Below are 24,524 nucleotides of genomic sequence, written 5' to 3' on the forward strand. Positions count from 1 at the left end.
GTCTGGAAGGAGTTTGTACATTCGCCCCCTGTCTGCGTGGGTTTCCTCCGGGTGCTGCGCTTTCCTCCCACATTCCAGAGACGTACGGGTTCGGAACTTGTGGACATGCTATGTTGGCGCGGGAATCGTGGCGACACTTGCGGGCTGCCTCCAGAACACTCTACGCAAAAGATGCATTTCACTATGTGTTTCGATGTACATGTGACTAATAAAGATATCATAGTTCTGGGTAACCTCATTTATTCGCAGTCCGTTTCTGTCCCTCCGTCCACTGCTCGATGATCCGCTTTTCCGTTTCAGTATTATTCGGAATCGCTTCATCTGCGATCAGTCGCGTTCTCTTATGGAATTAGTTGCAAAGTGCCAGGGACTCTTCACCCCGAACACTTGCAGCAAAATAGCGCTACATCGTTCAGCATTCGTTCACTGTGTATTTCAGCGCGCTTAGTGGACAATAGCGGTACTGCAGGGGTTCAGCAGCTCCCTGAAAGTGAAAGGATTTTGAATCAGGAAGTGCTGTGATTTAAGATGGCTTCCAAAGACCAGGTGGAGAGTTGGACCGAGGAAGTAATTTGCCCCATTTGCCTGGATTTTTTCAGCAATCCGGTTATACTGGAGTGCGGACACAACTTCTGCCGCTCCTGTATCACGCAGTGTTGGGAAAGAGAGGAGAGGAACTCCTGCCCGGAATGCAGAGAGGAGTTTGCAGACCGCACCCTCAGAGTAAACCGGGCCTTAACAAGTCTGTCTGAGAAAGCTCGGAAACTAAACCTGAATCCGAAAAAGGAAAGGAAACTTCACTGCGAGAAACATCAGGAAGAACTGAAACTGTTTTGTGAAACGGACAAGAAACTGATCTGTGTGATTTGTGCAGCTGCGCGGGAACACAAAAAGCACTGCTACCTGCCGATTGAAGAAGCCGTTCAAACCTACAAGGTAAAAGCAAACGCATTTTGATCACATGATCAGTTAATTGGTTGTTGTCTAACTTTTAAATTCTGAGCTTGAAACCCACTTCCAGGCTCGAGTGAAATCTTCCTTACAATCTCTCACAAAAAAGAAATCAGCGATAGAGAAAATGGAGCACCAACAGAAGCAGAAGATTTCTGGCGTTCGGGTGAGGTCTCCGGCTCACTGCTTTACTGATCTTGTGTAGCTTTGTCCTCTTGCATATCGACAATATTAATATTCACCTTTGATTTGACAGGAACAGTCACATAACCTCCAGTCCCACATCACATCAGTATTTGCTGAACTGCACCAGATTATCACTGAGAAGGAGCAGCGCTTACTCAGAGATCTCAGGGAAGACGAGGAGAAGATTTTAAATACGATGGAGAAAAATCTTCGAGTCATTCAAAAGCAGTTGAATTCTGTTCAGGAGGAAATCTCAAAGCTACGGGAACAGATGGATCAAAATGACAGTGTGATATTTCTGAAGGTGAGAAATTACATTTCAGACAGGGTCAGTGCAAACGCATAATCACAAAATGGTGGGTGACATTTAAAAATCAATGCAGTAGTAGTGGAAACATAACTTCCCAGCTCCTATAATCAGTGTCCTGACCGATGAAGGTCAGCGTGATAGACGCTTTCTTTAGCACCCTCTCTACCCGTGTCGCCGTTTTCAGCGAACTCTGCACTGGCACCCCTCCGTCCCTTTGTTCTATTACACTCCTCAGAGCCCTACCATAAAGTCCTACCTGGGTTTGATCTCCAAAATGCAACACCTCACACTTATCTGGATTGAAAGCCATTTGCCAACCCTCAGCCCACATACCTTGCTGATCAATATCACCCTGTAATTTTTCATGACCTTCTAAACTATCTGAGCACCATCTATTTTAGTATAATCTTCAAATCTACTGACCATACCTTCCACATTCACGTCCAAATTGGGTATATAAATTAAGACAACAAAGATCCCAGCACCAACCCCTGTGGCACACCACCAGACACAGGCCTCCAGTCAGAGAAACAACCCTCGACAATCACCATCTGTTTGCTGGCACTGAGTTAACGATGAATTCAATTCTCCATCTCCGTCTGGATCCTATGTGGCTTAACCTTCCAGACTGGCCTGCCATGAGGGACAAAGTCAAAGTCCCTGATAAAGTCCATATAGAAAATATCCACTGACTTACCCTCATCTCCTCTCTTGGTATCTCCTCGAAGAACTCAAGAGATTTTTCAGACAAGACTTCCTACTTACTGTACAAAGCCGCGCTGATGTCCCGGATCAGACCCGGTCTCTCTAAATGTTGGTAGATCCTGTTCCTCAGAAACCTCTCCAGCAATTTATCCACCGGCGATGTCAGACTCTTTGACCTGTAGTTTCCTGGCTTGTTATTGCTGCCCTCTTTAAACAATGGTATCGCATCAGCCACTCTCCAGTCCTCCGAAACCTCATCTGTGGCCAGAGATAAAGCCAAAACCTCTGCAGGGCCCCCCAACCCCCTGAAATTTCTTCACTAGCTTCCTCATAAGGTGCGCGAATGCACCAGGTCAGGCCATGCGGATTTATACACTTCCATGCACTTTAAGGCCTCCAATACGTCCTCCCTGCTAATTCGTATGTGGCCCAAGACATCACTGCTTATTTCCCCAATTTTCTTAGCTTCCGTCGTTTACTCCACAGCAAACACTGACGAGAAATACTCATTAAAAAATCATAGCCCTTTCCTTCGCTCCCACACACATACGGCCATGCTGATCTTTAAGGGGACCTGTTCTCCTGTGGGGACGAGTTCCACACTATTTTTTCTGAAGTTATTACAATATGTTAATGAATCAATCACATATTTTTTCTCAAAGTTCTGATCTCCTGCTCAATAGAAATAGTTTCTCTAGATCGTCCTTCTCAAATACGTGCGCAATCGAAATTCCTCTCTCCGTTCATCTTTGTCATGTTATCCAAATAATATCCCCGGAGGTGTTCAGTTTTTCATGTAAGTTGCATTTGCTCAGTTATGGAACAATTATCGTCAACATCCCTTGTACTTATCCTCGCAATTCTGTATCCGTTCTCTCTGTGCGTCAGCAGCAGGGAGAGTTGGGAATTTTCCGTGCTGTTGGAATGTGGACGGTCTAATCCACTGAAATTTATGTTTTTATGTATTTCAGGAGGAAGCTTGTCAGGAGAGGAGGTAGGAAATGCTCTTTACTGAAACACTGCATCGTTTTGGAAAATCGTTGTTGTTGATCTTCTAACCAGTTGATCAATATTTGCAGCATTAGCGATGAACACCAGACGCTGTCGGTAGCAGACGGTGCCCTGTCGGTTGGAAAATTCAATCACATCTTGTTCTTCAATAGAGAATTGAGAGAAATGATTAATGGCACTAATCGAGGTAAAATTAGAAACGCCCCTTTTCTGATTTATTGGAGATTTTTAAATATTAATTGTATGTAATATAATTATATTATATTTAGTCACGTACTGAAAAGGAGTGATTTCATTCCAGCACTAAACACACCTGATATAAAACATCACTGTCACATAATCGTCTGCATATGTTACATCCCTGACACAGCCAACACAGGAGGTAAATGCACGCAATACACTGGTGATTAGAAGATCTCTTCAACCTGAACCCATCTACACTTCGCAAACAGCCTCAGCCATGAATGGAAATCCCACTCACACGACGAGATCTCAAGCCAGGACATGCATAACTAAGACAGAACAGACGAACCAGCGTCGACCTCGACGCCAAGTTCAATGTCCTGAAAACACTCCCATTTGACAAGCGAGTGCAAGGACAATTGGAAGGTTGTGGCTAGAGCCGATTCATTTGAACCCTTATTTCCTTCTGTAACTGGAATTCATTCATTTCAGACCCATTTAATGAATTTATTTGACAAATCCAAAGAAATGAAACACACCTTCATTAATACCCAGAGTCAAATAGCCATACAGAATACGAAATAAATATCAATACATACTCGCAGATAATCAGTATACACAAACCCATTGATAATTACGCCAACTAATATGCACACATGGAATGACACCGGCATAGACACACAGATATAGGCATATGCAGGTACACAACGTGCTAGCGAGGCAAGAAGTAGGAACAGAGCACAGGTAGATACGTGGCCAAGGAACTGGTGCAAGACTCAGTGCTTTAGGTACATGGATCATTCATCTCTCTTCCACGGAGGGTGGGACTTGAATAAAAAGGACGTGTTGCAACTGAACTGGAAGGGAGCCAATATCCTCGCAGGGATTTTGCTCGTGCGAATCGGGAGCGTTTAAATTAGCGCGGCAAGTGCGCGGGAACCATAGATCATAGAATACAGCACGAACCAGGAACAGCCCTTTCGGCCCACCATATCTGGGCAAACCCCGATGCCAATCAAAACTAACGCCACCTGCATGCTCACGGTCTATCTCTCTCTCTGTGTTCCCTGCTGGTCGAGTCTCCCCCGAACACCAGGGACTCTCTAATATCCTCTGCTTCTCCCCATAGTCTCTGTGACCCTGGATGTGGCAACAGCGCATCCGCAGCTCGAGGTGTCTGAGGATCGGAAGAGGGTGAGATGGATCGGGACCCGGAGGGATCTCTTTGACACAAGGAAGAGGTTTACATTCTGGTCTTGTGTGCTGGGATCGGAGGGATTCACGTCGGGGAGACATTACTGGGAGGTAGAGGTGGTGGGGAATGGGGGTTGGAGTCTGGGTGTCGCTGCAGAGTCCGTGGAGAAGAAGAAACAGATCGAACTGAGACCGGAGAATGGATTCTGGACCATCGGGCGGTGGTGGGATGACGGGATTTCTGTGAATAGCTCCCCTCGATCCCGTCTGCCTGCCGATCCAATCCCCCGGAGGGTGGGAGTTTATCTCAATTACGAGTCCGGGACAGTTACGTTTTACAGTGCGGACACCAAGTCACTTCTCCACACTTTCACTGGGAATGAATTCACGGAGAAACTTTATCCTTTCTTCCGGACTGGAGATGTAAACCAGTGGCTGAAAATCTGCTCCGGTTCCGTTCCGGATTTGTAGAAGCGTCGGGTCCCAGATTCGGCGTCAAGAGTGTGGCTCAGGGGCTGTGGGGGAGAACTGGTCCCATTTTGGCGCGGAACGGGTCCCATTTAATCCCCAAATACTGCATTGTAACACGCTAATGGGTCCGGAAATAAAACCGGTCGAAACAATAAAATTAAAATGTAATTGCATTCAGCTCTCTCGACCCAATGATTTTAACGCGTTAACTGCATCCGTCAACGGAACAGAAATACTTCTGTGAAAATATAATGTTTGCAACAATCGCTCCTCCCCCGGGCTCCGCGGACACCCACTTTTTTTCCCCATAAAAATAGAAGAGGCTGGAAATGTTCAGCAAGTCTGATAGGACCTGTAGACAGAAAACAGGGTCAAAATTTCATGCCAGTGGCTTTTCGTCCGAACTGGGAAGAGTTGCGAATGATTTTTACGTTGCAGGGATACGTGGGGAGTAGCAGAACGACCCGATGGGAAGCTCTGTGATTGGGTGGAGACCAGAGAATGTGATTGACAAAAGTGATAATGATGCTGACTGGAGGTGGAAGGTAAAGATTAGTCTGGGGGAGGTGTAAATAGGAGGGACGGATCAGAGAGAGAAAGAACTGAATCCCGGGAGTATGAGATACAAGGAATGGCCGACGATCTGAAAGAGTTGAACTCACTGCTAGTGTTGAAGGCTGCAATGTGCTCAGTCCCAAAATTAAGTTCTACTCATTGAAGGTACTTTGAAACTTGTTGTAAATGTTAGAGACACTGGGTGTTAGATGGTGAACTGAAGTGACAGGTAACTGGAAACGCAGAGTAACCTTGCAGACTCAACAAATGGGTTCTGCAAAATGGTTACCAAATTTGGATTTGCATTCCGAAGTACAGAGGAGGGCTCGTTGTGAGCACTCTTCTTCTGCACACGTGGACGGAGTGTTGCACTTGCTAATCTGTGGGAAAGGTGGAACCAGAAGGTAAAGTGTGGCATTCGCTGCAATTACATGGGAAGGCGCCAAATGACAGGATTTAGATATCACTGGAGAGGAGAAGTAGTCCAGAGCATGGCGCAGGGAATTGTCCCTTCAGAACGCTGAAAGAAGAGTTAAGGAAGATGCATCAGGTTGTGTTTACACATTGAATCTGGTGGGAAATAAGGAACGCGATGTATTGAATATGCGGACTGGTGGGGTGGAAGATGAGGTCAAGAGAATCTGCAGTGGGTAACTGGAAAGGAAAAGAGGTCAGAATAGAACAGATGTGGTTGGTGTCCTGTCTGCCGTGGTGGAGGGGAAACAATGGTTGAGGAATAAAGAAGGCATGTCACAAGTGCCGATGTGGAAGTAGGATTTATTCGAGCAGATATTGCGGAGATGGAAATACGAGGAAAATGCAATGGAGTCTTTACAAGAAGCAGGTTGGGAGAAAGTGCATTCTTAGATGTTGTAGGAGTCTGCAGGCTTGTAGTGACAGCTGGTTGCTGGCATGGCTAAAATTGATAAAGAGGGCAGAGATGGACAAGGTGAGAGTGAGAACAGGTTGGAACTTGACAGCGAAGGGCGAGGAAACATACGACCTCTGTCCAAAGGCAGCACCAGCATAGAATATTGATGTAATCGAAAATGATGTGATAACTGGGTCCGTTAAATTATCGCGGACCTGATCCAATCTCTGGATTTCTCGCAGTTACAACCTTGTCTCTAGTTCCAGATCTGCATGTATTCCGTGCGAAAGATCAAGTTTGTCACTGGAAAATGGATACAATACGGATGGTTCGGGTCTGTCACAGTATAAAACTGGGGTATATTACCTTTGAGTACAGGACTCTCAGTCTAGAGCAAGGTGGTACGGTCTTGGTGGGCACAGGTTTGTCGCGATTGGAGTGTATTGGAGTGTAGTTCTGGTGGGTGCAGGTTTGGCACTCTTTAGACTAGGGTATTGGACAGATGGGCACAGGACTATCCCTGTATAATTCTGGGGCACGGCACTGTTGGGCACAGGTTGTCGCTCTATATCAGTGGGGGTACAGTGCAGGTAGGCGGAGCGCAGAGGGAGCCGGGCCCTGAAATGTGGCCGGCGAAGCAGCGAGGAGGCAGAAAGTGGGGAGGAGAATTCTTATACGTGTCCTTATACATAACTGAAATCGTCGGCTTATTGTTATGTACGTTTATGCCAAATGAAGTGGTTGCAGATCCAACTTCCCTGCAAAGTAGTTGGGCAGCGTTCCCACTGAGAGTTTACAGCATGATCAGCATCTTAATGTACATCTTTGGACTATTGAAGGTGGGAGAAACAGATTGTTTTCCGTCGGACCATTTGCAAATGTTAATGTCAGTAAAATATTGAGAGGCCCCAATTGAAAACTACTGGGAGAAATCAGCCGGACAAGCAGCATCTGCAGAGGCAAAGGGATGGTGGAGATTCACGGTGCAGGCGCCCCCTGCTGCTGGAAACCGGTACTGCAGGGAGAACTGAGACAGAAAAGTTGCAACACGCGAATAGAACGAGGGAGAGAATTTATTTTGGTTTCTTAGTGGAATGTGGGTACCGCCGCCAATATCAGCATTAGTGTCCACTTCGAAAGCCATTGAGCAGATGGTGCTGAGTCATATTTAACCGCTGAAGACCAGGTGCTAGTCGAGCTCCCTGAGCAGCGAGATTTCGACCACTTGATAATGAATTAACGGTCCATTTCATTCATACACAAGAGAAATAATTGGGCTCCGATACTCGATGGCTTCATATTAATAATAACCTGTTCGACTTCATTCACAAATTAAGTTAATCGGTTCACCTAAATTAAATATAGATTCGCCACATATACTTTAGATTTTCTTGTTACAAGTTGTAGGTATTGCTGCAGGACCAACATTTATTGTCCATCCCTTATTGGCCTCTGAATGGTTTTCTCGGCCATTTCAGAGGACATTTAAGTTTCAACCATATTGCAGTTGTCTAGGCTTAAAAGCAGGCCAGCCCAGAGAATGATGGAAGACTTGCTAAGCTGATACTCAGCATTTCCGATTTCCCTAAATTGAAAACTTTCCACCAGCAGTTAACGTTAGTTAGGGTCTGTCCCCGGGAACAAGTCAGAGTGCAAAGACCACGATGTTACATGGTGAATCCCAACAAATACCGGTGACACAGTAGCTCAGGTACCGGAGTCACTGCCTAAGAACGCCAAGACCTGGGTTCAATCCTGACCTCGGGTGCTGTTTATGTGGAGCTTACACGTTCTCGGTCTGACCGCGTGAGTACCCCTGTGTGCTCCAGTTTCCTCCCACATCCCAAAGACTTGCGGGTTTATGGGTTAGTTAGACACCATAAGTTGCTCTCTGTGTGTAGGTGTATGTAGAATCTGAAAGAAGTTAATGAGAATGTGCGGAGATTTAAAAATATACTATCAGAGTATTAATGTAGGATTATTACAAATGGATGGTTGAAGACTCTGATATTCAGACTGTTCCAAGGGACCCACTATCTGCCAAACATGAAATGCTCCTGTAAGATCATCAAAGCACTTTCATTTGCCCAAAACTTGCTTGTCTTCCAGAGCAACGAGATGTCCGTCTGAGAATACCACCGACTGGCACCTTCCAGACGTCAAGAGTACGCGTTGAGGGATGCACTTAAACTCGGAGCAGCCACGGCAAAGGATTTGTGGGGAAGGAATGCAATCTAAGTTCCTCCTGCCACAGGACAGTGAGGGGCTTGGTCCTGTTTAACAGCATCTCAAGCACTTGATGAGGTATTGTTCAACGAGGAACATCAGTGGCATTATAAAATGTATTAACGATGACACTACGCGTGTATTGACTTGACAACACCATGGATGTGTGGACTTGATGACACCTAAGTTATCGACTGGAAGACACTATAAATACATAGAAAACCATGTACTGTTTTTACTTGTATATTCCTTCTGAGTCATAGAGTTGTATAGCATAGAAACAGACCCTTCGGCCCATCACGTCTCTGCTGGTAATCTTGTCTACCGATACCAACCACACTTGCCTGCATTAGTTCCATATCCATCTTTGCTTTGCTCAACAACCACACATTCAGATGTTTCTTAAATGTTTTATCATTTCTGCACCTATCACCTCTTCTAGTAGCTCACTCCAGATACCAACTACTCGTTGTGTGAAAAAAATTATCTCTCAGGTCCCCTTTGAACATCCTCCCCCTCATCTTAAACCTATGCCCTCTAGTTATAGACACCGCTACCATGTGAAACAGACACTGGAGATCTACCCTGTGAGTGCATCTCATAATTTTATACACCTCCATCATGTCATCTCTCAGCCTCTTTCGTTCCAGGGAAAACAAGCCCAGCCTATCCATTCTCTCCTTATAGCTAAAGCTCTCCAATCCATTCAACATCCCTGTGAATTTTTCTGCACCCTCCTGAGCTTAATCACATCTTTTAGGTGACCAGAACTGCAGATAATATTCCAAGTGCGTCCTAACCAACGTTTTATACAACTGTGTCATGACGTCCCAACACTTGCATTCAATGCCTCAGTGGACCAAAGCACTCACACCGTGTATATAAAATATATATTTGAAATAAGAAAAAAAGACGAAAGAAGTACATCGACGCCCAATCTACCACCCACCTGCCCCGATAGACGCCTTCGTCCCACCAGTGTAACCCACATGGAGCGGAACCAAGTCATCCTTGATCCTGAGGGACTGGCAAAAAAATATAAACCGCGAATACCGTTTAAATAACGTCATTGACGGTGCAGTACTTTGATCAATCCAAGACATTGTTCGAAAGGAGACACAAGGAACTGCAGATGTTGGAATCCGGAGCAACAATCTAACTCCTGATGAAGGGTTTCAAACCGAAACGTCGACAATTCATTTCCTCCCACAGATGCTGCTCGACAGACTGAGTTCCTCCAGAAGATTGTTTCTTGCATTGTAAGGAACGTTGATTCTGATCCAGAGCGCTGTCGGTGTGGAGTTTACACGTTCTCGCTATGCTTGCGTGGATTTCCCCGGGACCTCAAGTTTCCACCATCATCTGCAGGCTGTTAGGCTATTTTGCTACTATAATTTACCTCCAGTGAAAGTTAGTGACAGGGAAGGAGCGAGAGGGAACAGGCTTAGCGCGAAATAAGTAGGAAAATAGGACTGACGGGATTGTTCAGAGAGGCGGCGTGGACTATGTGGGCCAAATCGCTTCATTTTATGTGTTAAACAAATGTGGAATTTAACGCCCCAGATTTTTCACCCGAGTAGTCACCATTTTCAAGGGCATTTTGGGAGAGATAATATGTGTTACACTGCCCAAAGGGAACCAGATCTCGCAATGAATTAGTGTAAATAATGCGGGTCTTCGGCTGTCTTGTTCCTCAGGAGGGAAGAAAAGGTATTGAACTTTGTGAAATTACCAGTGAACATCCCCAATTATGACCTGAGGATGGAAGGTAAGTCCAGGATGAAGCAGCTGAGGATGACTTCACCAACAAACTCCAGCAGTGATGTCCTGAAGTTGAAGTGATTGACCTGCGATTACCATAGTCCTCCTCACTTGTCTCACTTCAAGCATCGGAATGCTTATTTTGATGCTCACTCATCTGTCATCAGGAAAAAAAATGCTCTGGAACCGTTTGGTGGATACGGGGGTAGAGTGGTAAAACTACTGGACTTAAATGCATCGGCCTGGACTGAGTACCAAAAGTTCATACCCAACAGTGCAGAATGAATTCAGTTCGTTAAGTAAATAAGATAAGATATCTTAATTCGTCACATGTACATCGAAACACACAATGAAATATATCTTTTGCGTAGAGTGTTCTGGAGCCAGCCCGCAAGTGTCGCCACGCTTCTGGCGCCAGCATAGCACGCCTACAACTTCCTAACCCGTACGTCTTTGGAATGTGGGAGGAAACCGGAGCACCCGGAGGAAACCCACACAGACACGGGGAGAACGAACAGACGGCGGCCGGAATTGAACTCGGGTCGCTGGCGCTGTAAAACATCACGCTAACCGCTGCACTACCGTTAGCAAGTGTGACCAGGATCGGCGCCAACAAAACTCCAACCGTTCGCTGATGTCCTTCAGGGAAAGAAACCTGTAAAGAAACCTGTTGTCTTTCCCGGTCCCGGCCCGTTGCCTGACTCGAGTTATGTGGGTAACCTTTCAAGGTCGAAGTCAAACAACTTAAGGGCAATTGGGGAAGGGTATTACCTGGTGTACTGGCCAGCGAGACCCGAATACCCTTAAGGGATCATTAAAAATATCCATCCGTGTTGATAAATCGCTGTAGTTTAGCGTGATACTGAACGGGAAGGGAAGTAATTGACAAAAATTATTGAAGTGAGAGCAAAGATCTAACGAATGTGAAGTGGGGTTGATCAAGGAGCCGGAATTGGCAAGGTCTCTTGGATTGTAGGCATTGAAAGCGGTTGCACTGAGAAGCTGATGGTGAGGTCGGGAGGCGATAACGCTGATGGAATCAACGGTGAAGCTCATTCCCCTCCCCGGAAGGGTTGTACGCACCAGCGCTCCGTCAGCTGTTATCTCAGTGACGCGTGACACTCGAGGAAGCCACCATCGTCTGGGAATTCCATAAATCACAAGAAACTTTAAATTAGCTCCAGGGAAACACTCAGTAAGAGTAGGTTCAGTGCTAGCACCGTCCACCATCCTGGACAACGATGCAATGGCTCACTCACGACCGGCTAAACCGGTCCTGTGGACCGAGCCGCTGTTGTCAAAGCGGTCTGATGGTCAGTGTCAGGCAATCGGCCAAGATGCTCCAGTGTGGATACTCTCTGTGGATGTAGAGGTATACTGGGCACGCAAAGGGAAATCATTTGCACTTGGGTGCCCGATTTAGAACAAGAGACAGACAAATCTTGCATTAGATTTGGGCCGCACAGGGATGAGATCTAGCAGCTTCGTCCTAAAATGGGCAGTGAAAATGAGGACCCTTTCACCGAGAAGTTAAATGTGTTCCACACAGTGACATATAATTTTCAGCCCTCTTTTTTTCTGCAGCCACATCCCAGTAATCCACATTGTATCTGTCACCTTGCAACATAATATTGTACCCAGATCCCCTATTTTATTACGGATATGATTTCTCCAGCAATTGCGCTAAATTTATTTTTAACCATCATTTCACACTCAAGTTCTGGATAACTTGATTTATTCCCAGTCCGTTTCTATTATTCCTTAGATAGCCCGACGCTCTTCCTTCCCGCTTCAACTTGACCAATGCCTTATCAAGCACTTGCTTTTCTGAAATTGTTTGAATACTGCAGGGGAGGCTTAACCCCGAGCACTCGCAGCAAACCCATTCTGTTTGGTGCAGCATTCATCCACCCAGTATTGCAGCGCTCCGAGTGGACAGTTACGGTACCGCGGGAGTTCAGCAAATCGCCGAAAGTGAAAGGATTTTGAATCAGGAATGCCGCGTTAAGATGGCGTACAAAGACAAAGTCGAGAGTTTAACCGAGTACGTAATTTGCCCCGTGTGCCTGGATTTCTTCAACAATCCGGTTATACTAGAGTGCGGGCACAACTTCTGTCGCTCTTGTATAACACAATGTTGGGAAAGTGCGGAGAGAAAATCCTGTCCAGAATGCAGAACGGAGTTAGTCGACCGCATGGTCATGGTCAATCTGGCCTTAGCAAGTCTTTCTGAGAAAGCTCGAAACCTAAACCTGGGCCCGAAAGAGGAGGAAAGTAAACTTCACTGCGAGGAACATTGGGAAGAACTGAAGCTGTTTTGCGAAACGGACAAGAAACTGATCTGTGTGATTTGCGCGGCTGCGCCGGAACACAGGGAGCACCGCCTCCTGCCGGTTAAAGAAGCTGTTGAAATCTGCAAGGTAAAAGCAAACAAATGTTCATCACATTATTACTCGCTATATTTTTTTAATTGCCTAACTCTTTTATTCCCCTATTTTCAAACCTAATCCCAGGATCAGCTGAAATCTGCGTCAGAATCGCTGACTGAAAAGAAATCAGCGATGGAGGAATTGAAGCAACAACAGAAGCTAAAGATTTCTGACGTTCAGGTGAGATCTCCAGTTTTAGTTTTATAGTCTTGTGTCGTTGTGTTCCCTTTCATGCTCGATAATATTAGTTATTAACTTTCATCTGACAGGAACAGTCACACAACCTCCAGTCCCACATTGCATCTGTATTTGCTGAACTGCACCAGATTCTCACCGAGAAAGAGCAGCGCTTACTCAGAGATCTCAGGGAAGAAGAAGAGAGGGTTCTAAATCCAATGGAGAAAAATCTCCGAGAGATTCAAGGGAATTTAAATTCTATTCAGGTGGAGCTCTCAAAGCTTCAGGAACGGATCGACCAAACAGACAGTGTGATCTTTCTGAAGGTGAGAAATTACATTTTAGTTTGAAATAAATGCAGCTTTTCCCAATAATTCAGCAAAATAAAGACAAACTTCTGGAGGAAGTCAGCCGGTGAAGCAGCGTGTCTGCGGGCCAATAATGGTTGAACTTTCGGATCGAGACCTTGCAACAGTTCCTCCAGCAGTTTGCTTTCAACATGCCGTGTATGAGTCCAGTGGGGTAGGTGTGTGGGGATCGTGTCTGTGAGTGCGAACCACCGTTGAATTCCAGGGTGTGACACAAAGTGATGTATCATCTACATCCGGTTTCCATCAGCCTTTGTTTTCCATTTCGGTGTAATTTGTGTTGTTTGGTTTTCAATTATGTTGAGCAGAGAATTAGGTTCCATTCTACATCTCAGACTATCTGTCCTCTCAGCCTCGTTGCTCTGCACCCTACTCACCTCACCATCAACAAAGCCCGAATTCCATGGTCCCTCACGTGTTTATCCAGCTTCACCTTACATTTACCCCCTCAGTTTTCGTCTGTTTATCCCGGGGGAGCGAGTTACACATTCTTTTTCTGAATTTCTTACGAAATCACACAATTTTTCAAAGACTTCTGTTTCCCCAGTAGTAGAAATATTTTCTCAACATCCCCCTTATCAAATCCATTCATAATATTTATTCCTCCCTCTGACCAACGTTGTCACCGTATCGAGGCAATGTACCAGCCTGTTCAGTCTTTCCTCTAAGGGGCATCCTCTCAGATACGGCAAAATTATCATAAGCATTCCCCCTACTTACTCATTCGGTTGTGTATCCTTTCTGCAATATTTGGGCAATATCTGTGTCAGCAGCAGTGAGGGTTGAGAATTTCAGCCGATGGTAATTATTTTGTTGAAATTCCTGCTGTGAGGATGTGGAAGATCAGTATCAATCAATTGACCTTTGTGTTTTTATATATTTCAGGAAGAAATCCATCGCAATAGCAGGTGAGATCTTTACTGAAACTCTGCAACATTTAGGAAAATAACTCAGGAAATCGTTGACGTTGAATGTAATCTTTGCTTAATGTTCACTATTTGCAGGATTGGTGATGATGACCAGACATTATCGGTAGCAGACGGTGCCCTGGATGTTGGAAAATTTGATCACCCCTATTTGTTGAACGCAATGCTGAGAGAAAGTTTTGATAGCATGAAGCGAGGTAAAGCGTAAACAAGTTCATTGTCTGATTTATCAGGAATATTTAAGTATTTATTAGGTGCAATTAAGGTATTTAATAATGGACGAAGTTGGAACTGCAATTTCACTCAGGCACCAAACCCACCTGTTGCAAAGCAGCACTTCTCTTTGGACTCCTCCCACTCTCTCCAAATTAAAGGTGCAGCCACGGGCACTCGCATAGGCCCAAGCTATGCCTGCCATTTCGATGGCTACTTCGAGCAATCCATTTTCCAAAAGCGACACCACTCCCCAAATCTTTCTCCACAACATCGACGACTTCATTGGTGCCGCTTCCTGTGCCCTGCGGAACTCGTCAATTTCATTAACTTCGCTACCAACTTCTCCCCCGCCCTCAAACTCACGTGGTGCATCTCCAACACCCCTCCCCCTTTCTTGATTCATCTGTCTCCATCTCGGGAGTCAGATGATCCACCGACATCTGTAACAAACCCACTGACTCCGACAACTACCTTGACTACACCTCCTCTCACCCTTGTAAGGACGTCATTTCTCTTTCTTAGTTCCTCCATCTCCGCCACATATGTACCATAACAGAAGTCCTCATTTTTCAGAAAACCGGGTTTTCTGGTGTGCCACTATTATTGCTGGAGCCCTCAGCTGCATCTCCTCTATTACCGTCACATCTTCTCTCACCCCATCCCTTCAGGCAGAACAGGGGTACAGTTTCCCAGCTCATCGTCTGTCACCCGATCAGCCTACACACCCAGCACATGATTCTTTGCAATTTCCACCGTATAAAGTGATCCCACAACCAGCTACATCTTCCCCTACCCACTCTCTTTGGATTAGGCAAGGATCACTCTCTCCGGAACTGCATGGTTTGCTCACCCCTCCCCACCCGCCCCTTTCCCTCCCCAGGTACGTTGCCCTGTCACCGCGAGGTATAAATCCTGTCCTCTCCCTCACCACCAGCCAGGGTTCCAAACAGCTTTTCCAAGTGAGGCAGATATTCACATGCAAATCCTCCAGTCTTATCTATTGCACCCTGTGCTCCGGATGTGGCCTGCTCTACATCGGTGAGACCAGACGCAAACTGGGCGACTGCTTCGACTACAACATGCGCTCCGTCCGCCATGGCCTTCTGGATTTCCCGGTTGCTAGCTATTTTAATTTTCCTCTCCATTACCAAACTGACCTGTCTGTCTTTGGCCTCCTCGCCTGCCAGAGTGAGGCCAAACGCAAAGTAGAGGAACAGCACCACATATTCCACCTGGGTCGTCTACAACCTGACGACATGAGCATTGAATTCTCCAACTTCCAATAAACTGCTCATCCTCTTTCCATTTTCTCGCTCCTCCTAATTTACCCAGTCATTCCTACACTCACTGTAACCCCCATTACTATGTTTCTTTCCCCTCCGCCCTCTCCACCTGCCCATTATCCACACACTCCTCCCACTGTGTATCCTCCTTACTGTTCCCATCTGCCTGTCCCACCTCCATCCCTTGCTCCAAGCTCCAAGCTCCACCTTCATTTCTCATCAGATTCCACCGTCTTCAGTCCTCTGTCGCTTCCAGCTATCGTCTCCCAGCTTCTGGTGCGATTTCCACTCTCCCCTCCCAATCTTCACAAAAAGTACGGATGAAGCTGAACTGCAGGGGCATCAATATCCTCGCAGGGAGGTTTGCTTCTGCTGTTCAGGAGGGGTCAAACTAATGTATCAGGGGTGGGTAAATAGTACAATGGTCATAGTATGACGCAGAAAAAGGCCCTTCGGCCCAAGATGTCCGTGCCGACCACAATTCCAATCCAAATTAATCCCATCTGCCTGTATACGGTCTACATTTTTCTCTTCCCTGTCTGTTCAAGTACTGTCTAAATACCTCTTAACCGTTCCTGTTGTATCTGCTTCCACCACTTGCCCTGACAGCGTGTTCCAGGCAGCTACCACTCTCTGTCTAAAAAAAGATTTCCACGTAAATCTCCTTTTAACTTTCAGCCTTTCACTTTAAAGCTATGCCTTCTGGAATTTGACGCTTCCACTCTGCGAAAACGGCTCCGACTATCTGCATTATAAATGCCTCTAATTTCTTAGACATCTGTCGGGTGGCCCCGCCGCCTCTGTCACTCCAGAGAAAACAATGTAATTTTTCCCCCAACATCTCCTTATAGCAGATACTCTCTAATCCAAGCAACGTTCTGGTTAACCTGTTCTGCACCCTTCTCAAAAGCTCCACATCCTTTCTGCAAAGTGCCGAATAGAACTGCACACAATGCTCCAAATGTTGCCGAACCAATGTTTTATGCAGCTTCAGACATGACTTCTCAACTTCTGCAGTCGGCACCCCGAACCATGAAGGTAAGTACGTCTTCTTTACCATGCTATATACCTGTGTTGCCACTTACAGGAACTATGGACGCAGCCCAAGATCCCTCTGTCCATCAGTGCCCCGAATGGTCCTGCCATTTACTGTATACTTTGCTGTTACATTTGACCTCTCAAAATGCAACATTTCACCCTTGTCCGGATTAAACTCCACATACCATTTCTCTAACCACATTTCCAACTGGTCTATATCCTGTTTGATCCCTTGACAACCTTCCTCACTCTCCACAAGTCGGCCAATTTTTGCGGCGTCTGCAATACTTTGTGGCCCACCAATATTTTTGTCCAAATCATTTCCATATATCACAAACAATAGAGGTACCAGCACTGATCATTGCAGAATAACACTGTTCAAGGCTATCCCCACCTCCTGCTGGGATTAGTTTTTTTTCCCAGCTCAAGTCCCACACCCTCTCCACTTGCAGTCTTATGATAGTGCAGACCTGTCTGAAAACGTATGGAGTTATGATCACTGTTCCCAATCTGCTCTCCCACTGAAAGTCCGATTACTAAAACAGGGTTATTTCTGAATTCAAGGGTGTGGCCCCTTCCCTGGGTAGATTACGGGAAACCCTCTTGGATTCACCTAACAAATTCTGCCTCATATTACCCTTTAGTACTAACGGAGTCCCAGTCTATATCGGGGAAACTAAAGTCATCCACTATAACTACCCTGTTGTTTTCACATCTTTCCATAACCTGCTTACACATCTGTTTCTCTCTCTCTCTCTCTCTCTCTCTCTCTCTCTCTTCTCTCCTCTCTCTCTCTCTCTCTCTCTCTCTCTCTCTCTCTCTCTCTCTCTCTCTCTCTCTCTCTCTCTCTCTCTCTGTTGATTGGGTGATCTACTGTACAACCACATGATAGTGTCTGCAACTTTCTTATTCCTGAACTCTACCTACATTGTTTCACTGGATGAGCCCTCCAGGGTGTTATCTCTAAGTGCAGCCGCAACATTCTTTCCGATTAGTAATGCAACTTCCTCACCTACTTTACGTTGTTTCCAATTCAATACAGCACATGATAAAACACGCCGAGCAACAGCTTTGCCCAACAACTACCCTTCTTCATTAATCACGATTGATTCAAATGACTCAGCGATTCACTACGTAGTTTCAAGAAAGACTCATTAACTCTTTAGTTTCACAGCTCGAGTTTACTTGCACAACCTCCAAAACCCACTACTTGTATACAGATATCACCAATTTATATGGTAATATATGAATACCACCCTTCCTTTCAGATTTAATTCACCAAACCTCTACCTTTCCCTCCACTTTGCTGACACACCACTCTGGTTAGAATTTCAACAGGGAATCAGAGGGGCTAAAAGAGCCATGAAATGTACTTAACGAGAAGGATTAAAGAGAGTCTCAGTGCATTTTGCAGGTACATTTTTTAAACAAGAGGTAACTAAGGAGCTTGTGTGACCACTGAAGACGAAGAAGCGAACGTATGCCTGGGAGGGGTATGCTGATATTCTACGGCACGTTCACATCAAGAAGGAGGAACTGTTGGGTCTCTTGAAGAACGTTAAGTTGGATATATCCCTAGGGCCTGACGAGGCCTCTCACCGGTTATTGAGAGATATAAGGCAGGAGATAGCTGAGGCCCTGACAGAGATCTTCTTTAGACTCAGGCGAGCTCTAAGGGGACTGAAGAATAACCATTGTTTTTCCTCTGTTGAAGAAGGGAGTTGGAGGCAAACCAGGAAATTAACATTAATGGTGGGGAGATTATGAGAGAAGGTTGTAGGAATAGGATCTACTCGCATTTGGAATAGGGATTTAGGGATAGTTAGTATGCCTTTGGGCAGGGTAGAACATGTCTTACAAACGTGATTGAGGTTTTTGAGACGTGACGAAGATGATTGATGTGGGTAGGGCAGTTGATGGCGTCTACGTGTATTTGAGTAAAGCTTTCACCAAAGTTCCTCATGGTGGTCTGACATAGTAGATTAATACACATGGAATCTATTGTGACTTGGTAGATTGGATTCAAAATTGCCTTGGACGTAGAAGACAGAGAGAAGTGGCGGAGTGGTGTTATGATGACAAGCGATCTGTGACCAGTGGTGTTCCTATGTGATCAGTGCTGCGACCTCAGTTGTTTTTGATGTGTATAAAGTAAAACAGTTCGGATGAAATTGCAGGTTGGTCGATTAGTACGTTTGCAGACGACCCAAAAATTGGCGGAGTTGTGGACAGTGGGGAACGCTGTGACAGATTTCATCAGGATATACACTAGTTGGAAATGTGTATAGAGAAACGGCAGATGGAGTTTAATCTTGGCAAGTGTGAGTTGTTGCTGTTTGGGAGGTTAATGCAAGAGGAAAGTATAAAACAAATGGCAGTACCCTTGGGGGCATTGAAATACAGTGAGAACTTTATATGAAAGCCCATAGCTCCCTGAAAGTGGCAGCACAATTAGATAGCGTGGTAAAGAAGGCATACCGCGTAGGGTGTTGAGTAATAAAGTCGGAAAACCATGTTGCAAATGTACAAACCTTGGTTAGGACACATCTAGAGCACTGGGTGCAGTTCTGGTCATCGCGTTACAGGAAACATGTGGAGGCTTCCGAGAGGGTGCTGGAGATGTTCACCAGCATTTTATGTATTCGAGAGTATTAGGCATAAGGAGAGCTTGAGCTACCTTAGTGCCCGAAGAGTTGAACCGCAGATCGCGTACTTATCCTTCTCTCTCTCATCTCCACGAACACTCTCTCCACAAATCTGCGCTGAAAAATATCTCGGGAGAAGTTTGTCATTCATGGGATGCAGTTGGTTGAAACCCCGGGAAAGATTTCCACTGGCCGCCCGACTTGCCTGAGGCCGAGCGGCCTCTCCCCCTGTCCCGGGGCCCCGCTACCCGAATGTCACCCCGACCTCAGGAGACTCTTTAAATCTCTGTTTCTCATGCCAGTCTCCATGACCCTGGATAAGGAAACAGCGAATGCGGAGCTCGAGGTGTCTGCGGATCTGAAGAGTGTGAGATGGACCGGGACCCGAAGGATTCTTCCCGACACCGGGAAGAGGTTCACAGTCTGGGAGTGTGTGCTGGGATCGGAGGGATTCACATCGGGGAGACATTACTGGGAGGTGGAGGTGGCGGGGAATCGGTGGTGGAGTCTGGGAGTCGCCGCAGAGTCTGTGCAGAGGAAGAAATGCGTCGAACTGACACCGGAGACTGGAGTCTGGGCTATCGAGCGGGCTGGTGACAAGTTTTATGTGAACACCTCCCCTGAATCCGGTGTCTCTGCCGGTCCTATCCCCGGGAGGGTGGGAGTTTATCTCAGTTACGAGTTAGGGACAATTTCATTTTACAGCGCGGACACCAAGTCCCATCTCCACACCTTCACTGGGAATAAATTCACAGAGAAATGTTATCCTTTCTTTTGGACTGTGGATGGAAACGAGTGGCTGAGAATCTGCTCCGGTTCCACTCCAAGTCTGTAGAAGTGTCGGGTCCCCGGGACCGGCGTCAGTAATAGGGAATAGGGACTGTAAAACAGAAACCCAGTTGGCAACAGGTTGGAGCTGAACGGCTCCCATTTAATCTCAAAATTCCGCATTGTAAAACCCTAATGATACTCGAAATAAAACCGGTGGAAGTAAAAATGTGTACTGTAGTGAATATATAAAGATTGAAGCAATCTCCTTTCCCGCGGGCTCCGCGGATTCAGTAGTATCAGCGCGCGGCGATTCCTCAGCTTCCCTGCTCCCCTGAGTCCTAAAGTCCACTGGGTCAATCGATCAAAAAAGGCAACCGTGTTGCTCGATTGAATCCTTTCAAACACCTTTTTTCATGAAGCTAGAAGTGACTGTAAATACTCAGCAGGTCAGTCCGGATCTGTGGACAGAAAGGAAGGTCAACATTTAAGGTCAATGACCTTTCAATGTAACTGGGAAGAGTTGGGATTGAGGCAAGTTTTACGTTTCAGGAAAACATGGGGAGGAGTGTTGTGGAAAAAATAAGAAGCTCTATGATTGGGGGGAGTTCAGTGGAATGTTATTGATTGGCACAAGTGCCTGTGCAACTTATTGGAAGAGGACGGTAAAGGTGATCTGTGGGAGGTGTAAACAAGAGGCAGCGATGAATTCGGAAATTAGGAGCAGAGAGAGAAAGAACATTGAATTCCGGGAATGTGAGACACAAAGAGTGGCTGATATCCACCGAAATAGCTGAAGTCAGTGTTTAGTCCCGAGGTCTGCAATGTGCCCAGTCAAATATAAAGTTACGGAGAGCACGTTGAGCCTTCCTGTAGAAGTACAGTGAGTGAGAGACGGAGCAGTGGTCCCAGAAAAGATCCCTGCAGAACACCACAGGTCACCGACTTCCAGACAGAATACTCTCCATCTGCCACCACCCTATGTCTTCTATGGGCGAGCCATTTCTGAATCCACACAGTCAAGTTTCCCTGGATCCCATGCCTCCTGACTTTCTGAATAAGCCTTCCATGAGGAACCTTATCAAACGCCTTACTAAAATCCACGAACACCACATCCACTGCTTTACCTTCATCAATGTGCTTTGTCACATCTTCAAAGAATTCAATCAGGCTCGTGAGGTACAATCTGCCCCTCACAAAGCCATGCTGGCTGTCCCTAATCAGCCTTTGCCTCTCTAAATGCCCATAAATCCTGACACTAAGAATCTTCTCCAGTAATCTGCCCACCTTGACGGAGGGGTGCTGTGGCAACGGGTTGGCTGGCGGAGAATCTGGGCGAGGAGATGAAGCGTAATGGGATAAAAAAGATTATCAGTACGATGTGCCCCGAATAAATTTTCAGCTTCAGGCATCTATTCGTGGGATCTTGCTGTGTGTCGATTACATACCATTATAATGGCTGCCACCCTTCACGTGGTCGTCAAATGTCTGTAAAGTGCTTTAGGGCATAATCAGTTGATTAAAGGGGGTTGTTGCAATATGAATCTTTCCCCATTTCTGGATCGCTAATCCGGCAACGCAGCAGCTACATTCCCGGATCCCAGTAAGTGAGAAATAAACTGCGGATGTGTTTAGATGCAACTCTTATTCCTTGGTAGTCACCAGATCTTCACTGATCTTCAATGGCTACCGTATAAACTATATCCCGAATTTAAAATATTCGTTATTGGATTCCATTCACCTCCTGACGTCGTCCTCTCCCTGTCTCTTCAACCTCCTCCAACAGCTGCAATACCGGGAATGATCTCTGCTCTCCTCCAATTCTGGCCTTGGTCATCCTCGGTTCAAGTGGAGTCACCTTCATTTTCTCACGCCCATTATTCATTACCTTCAAATTAGCTTGGAGCCCCAAACGGTGATCAACAGCGGTTATGCATAAGCAAACGCTCCTATTAGTTATTATTCATTTCGGGTATGTGGTATCACTGGTCAGATCAACGTGCAATGTTTTCGTAAATAACATTTAGCTGTTTGCATTGTCAAGGTCTTGAAGCGTCAACAAGATATGCTGAGGACCTCGAGTCACACACGGGCCTAAGATGGGTCAGGATATTAGATTTCTGTCCAGAAGAAGATTGGCGATAATGATGAAATTTCAGTATGATGAAAGTGTAAACATTTCTGTGCAGATATCAGGTGAAATCCCAGTCCACGTCGTGTAAGCTTACACGCTGTTCACACTAAGGAGGGGAAGTTTGGGAAACTCGGTTACAGTGTTATTGCACTCAGAGACCATAAAAACTCGTAATCCTTCTGGTCAGCGGCCAGCGCGAAACTCACCTCGCGGTGAAATGCGGCGCCACAATTCCCTCTCTTCTCTTGCTGGTTCAAGTAATAACACATTGAGGTAACACCAACGACAGCTCTGCTTGCGGGATTTGTCGAACCTCTGTTGTGTATTGAGACTTGCAAAAGGCCTTCGATAAGGTGCCTCACAAGAGACTGATTAATAAGATGAGAGGTCATGGAATTACGGGTAGGATAGCAGAATGGGTGGAGCATTGGCTAGTTGGCAGGAAGCAAAGAGTGGAAATAACAGGATCTCGTTCTGGTTGGTTACCGGTTACTAGTGGTGTGCCGCAGGGGTCGGTGTTGGGACCGCTCCTTTTTACCTTGTACATCAACGATTTGGATAATGGAATAAATGGTTTTGTGGCTAAGTTTGCGGATGACACCAAGAAAGGTGGAGGAGTAGGGAGTATTGAGGAGATAGGAAGGTTGCAGAGGGACCTAGACAGTTTAGGAGAATGGGCAAGGAAATGGCAGATGAGATTCAATGTTGAGAAATGTGCAGTTGTACACTTTGGAATCAGAAATAAGCAGGCAGATTAATTATCTAGAAGGAGAGAAGATTCAAAGTACGGAAGTACAAAGGGACTTGGGGATACTCGTGCAGGATACCTTAAAGGTTAACCACTAGGTCGGATCGGTGGTAAAGAAAGCGAATGTTATGTTGGCATTCATTTCGAGAGGTATAGTGTATAAAAGTAAGGAAGTGTTGATGAGGCTCTACGGGGCACTAGTGAGGCCTTATTTGGAAGATTGTGAGCAGTTTTGGGCCCCACATCTTAGGAAGGATGTGCTGACGTTGGAGTTCAGAGGAGATTTACGAGGATGATTCCAGGAATGAAAGGGCTTACGTATGATGAGCGTTTGTCGGCTCTTGGACTGTAGAATGAGAGGGGACCTCATAGCGACAATTGAAATGTTGATAGGAAAGGACAGAGTAGATGTGGCTAGGCTGTTTCCCTTGGTGGGTGAGTCCAGGACCAGAGGGCACAATCTTAGAATTAGAGGGTACAGTTTCAAAACAGAGATGAGGAGAAATTTCTTTAGCCAGAGGGTGGTGAATTTGTGGAACTCCTTGCCACGTACACCAGTGGAGGCCAGATCAGTGGGGGCGTTCAAGGAGGAGATAGATAGATATCTAAGTAGTCAGGGTATCAAGGGATATGGGGATAAGGCCGGAAATTGGGATTAGAATAGTTTTTTTTTTCCTCCCCATTCCCCATTTCTTTTTCCCTTTTCTTTGGAGCAGACTCGATGGACCGAATGGACTGCTTCTACTCCCTTGTTTTGTGATCTTGTGATCTCTGCCGCAGATTGAGGAAGGCTTCTGACGGGCGGGCGCATCAGCAACATTTAAAAGTCATCCAGATTGGTACATGGATAGGAAAGGTTTCAAGTGCTATGGGCCAAAAGCGGGCAGATTTGACTAGCTCTCTGGCAACACAGTCGGCATGCACGAGTTGGGCCGAATGGCCTGTTTCCGTGCTGTATGACTCTATGGTCTCATCTTTAGCCGGATTAAGTTCCGTCTGTCATTTCTCCGCCCGCATTTGCAAATATATCGCTGTATGCTTTGCCAATATTCAGCACTATCTACAAAACCACCAATTGTTGTATCGACTGTGAACCTACAAACTGACCCACCTGTATTTTCATCCATGTCTTTCAGATATATCACAAACAGCAGAGATCCCAGTACGTATCTCTGCGGAACACCACTAGTCACGGACCACTCCCCTCTGGGTCCACACACCACCTACTATGAAGAGTCTGACAGCCAAAGAATTTCTCCGGAATCTCAGAATAGCCCCCTCCGGTATCCCCAAGGGGTTCTGTCTGACTACTCAGAGTGTCTCTTGAAAAACCTGTGTGCAGAAAATGATAGGAAGAGTTGAATACTT

The 24,524-nt window shown here is 45.9% G+C and overlaps 2 protein-coding genes across 2 annotated transcripts; both read left to right on the top strand.

The window, feature by feature from the left end:
- The first annotated feature begins 528 nt into the window (after positions 1–528).
- On the top strand, positions 529–5,178 carry LOC127585807 (nuclear factor 7, brain-like). The gene is made up of 6 exons (XM_052043504.1): positions 529–936; positions 1,022–1,117; positions 1,208–1,441; positions 3,124–3,146; positions 3,232–3,350; positions 4,476–5,178. Exons 1-6 carry the CDS (start codon positions 529–531, stop codon positions 5,009–5,011), a joined length of 1,416 nt encoding a protein of 471 aa, XP_051899464.1. The 3' UTR covers positions 5,012–5,178.
- Positions 5,179–11,665: 6,487 nt separating this feature from the next.
- LOC127585809 (zinc-binding protein A33-like) lies at positions 11,666–20,473 on the top strand. The gene is made up of 7 exons (XM_052043505.1): positions 11,666–11,737; positions 12,275–12,844; positions 12,938–13,033; positions 13,123–13,356; positions 14,284–14,306; positions 14,403–14,521; positions 19,809–20,473. Exons 1-7 carry the CDS (start codon positions 11,666–11,668, stop codon positions 20,339–20,341), a joined length of 1,647 nt encoding a protein of 548 aa, XP_051899465.1. The 3' UTR covers positions 20,342–20,473.
- Positions 20,474–24,524: the final 4,051 nt, after the last annotated feature.

The sequence above is a fragment of the Pristis pectinata genome, chromosome 34, assembly GCF_009764475.1.
Source record: "Pristis pectinata isolate sPriPec2 chromosome 34, sPriPec2.1.pri, whole genome shotgun sequence".
NCBI classification, from domain to species: domain Eukaryota; kingdom Metazoa; phylum Chordata; class Chondrichthyes; order Rhinopristiformes; family Pristidae; genus Pristis; species Pristis pectinata.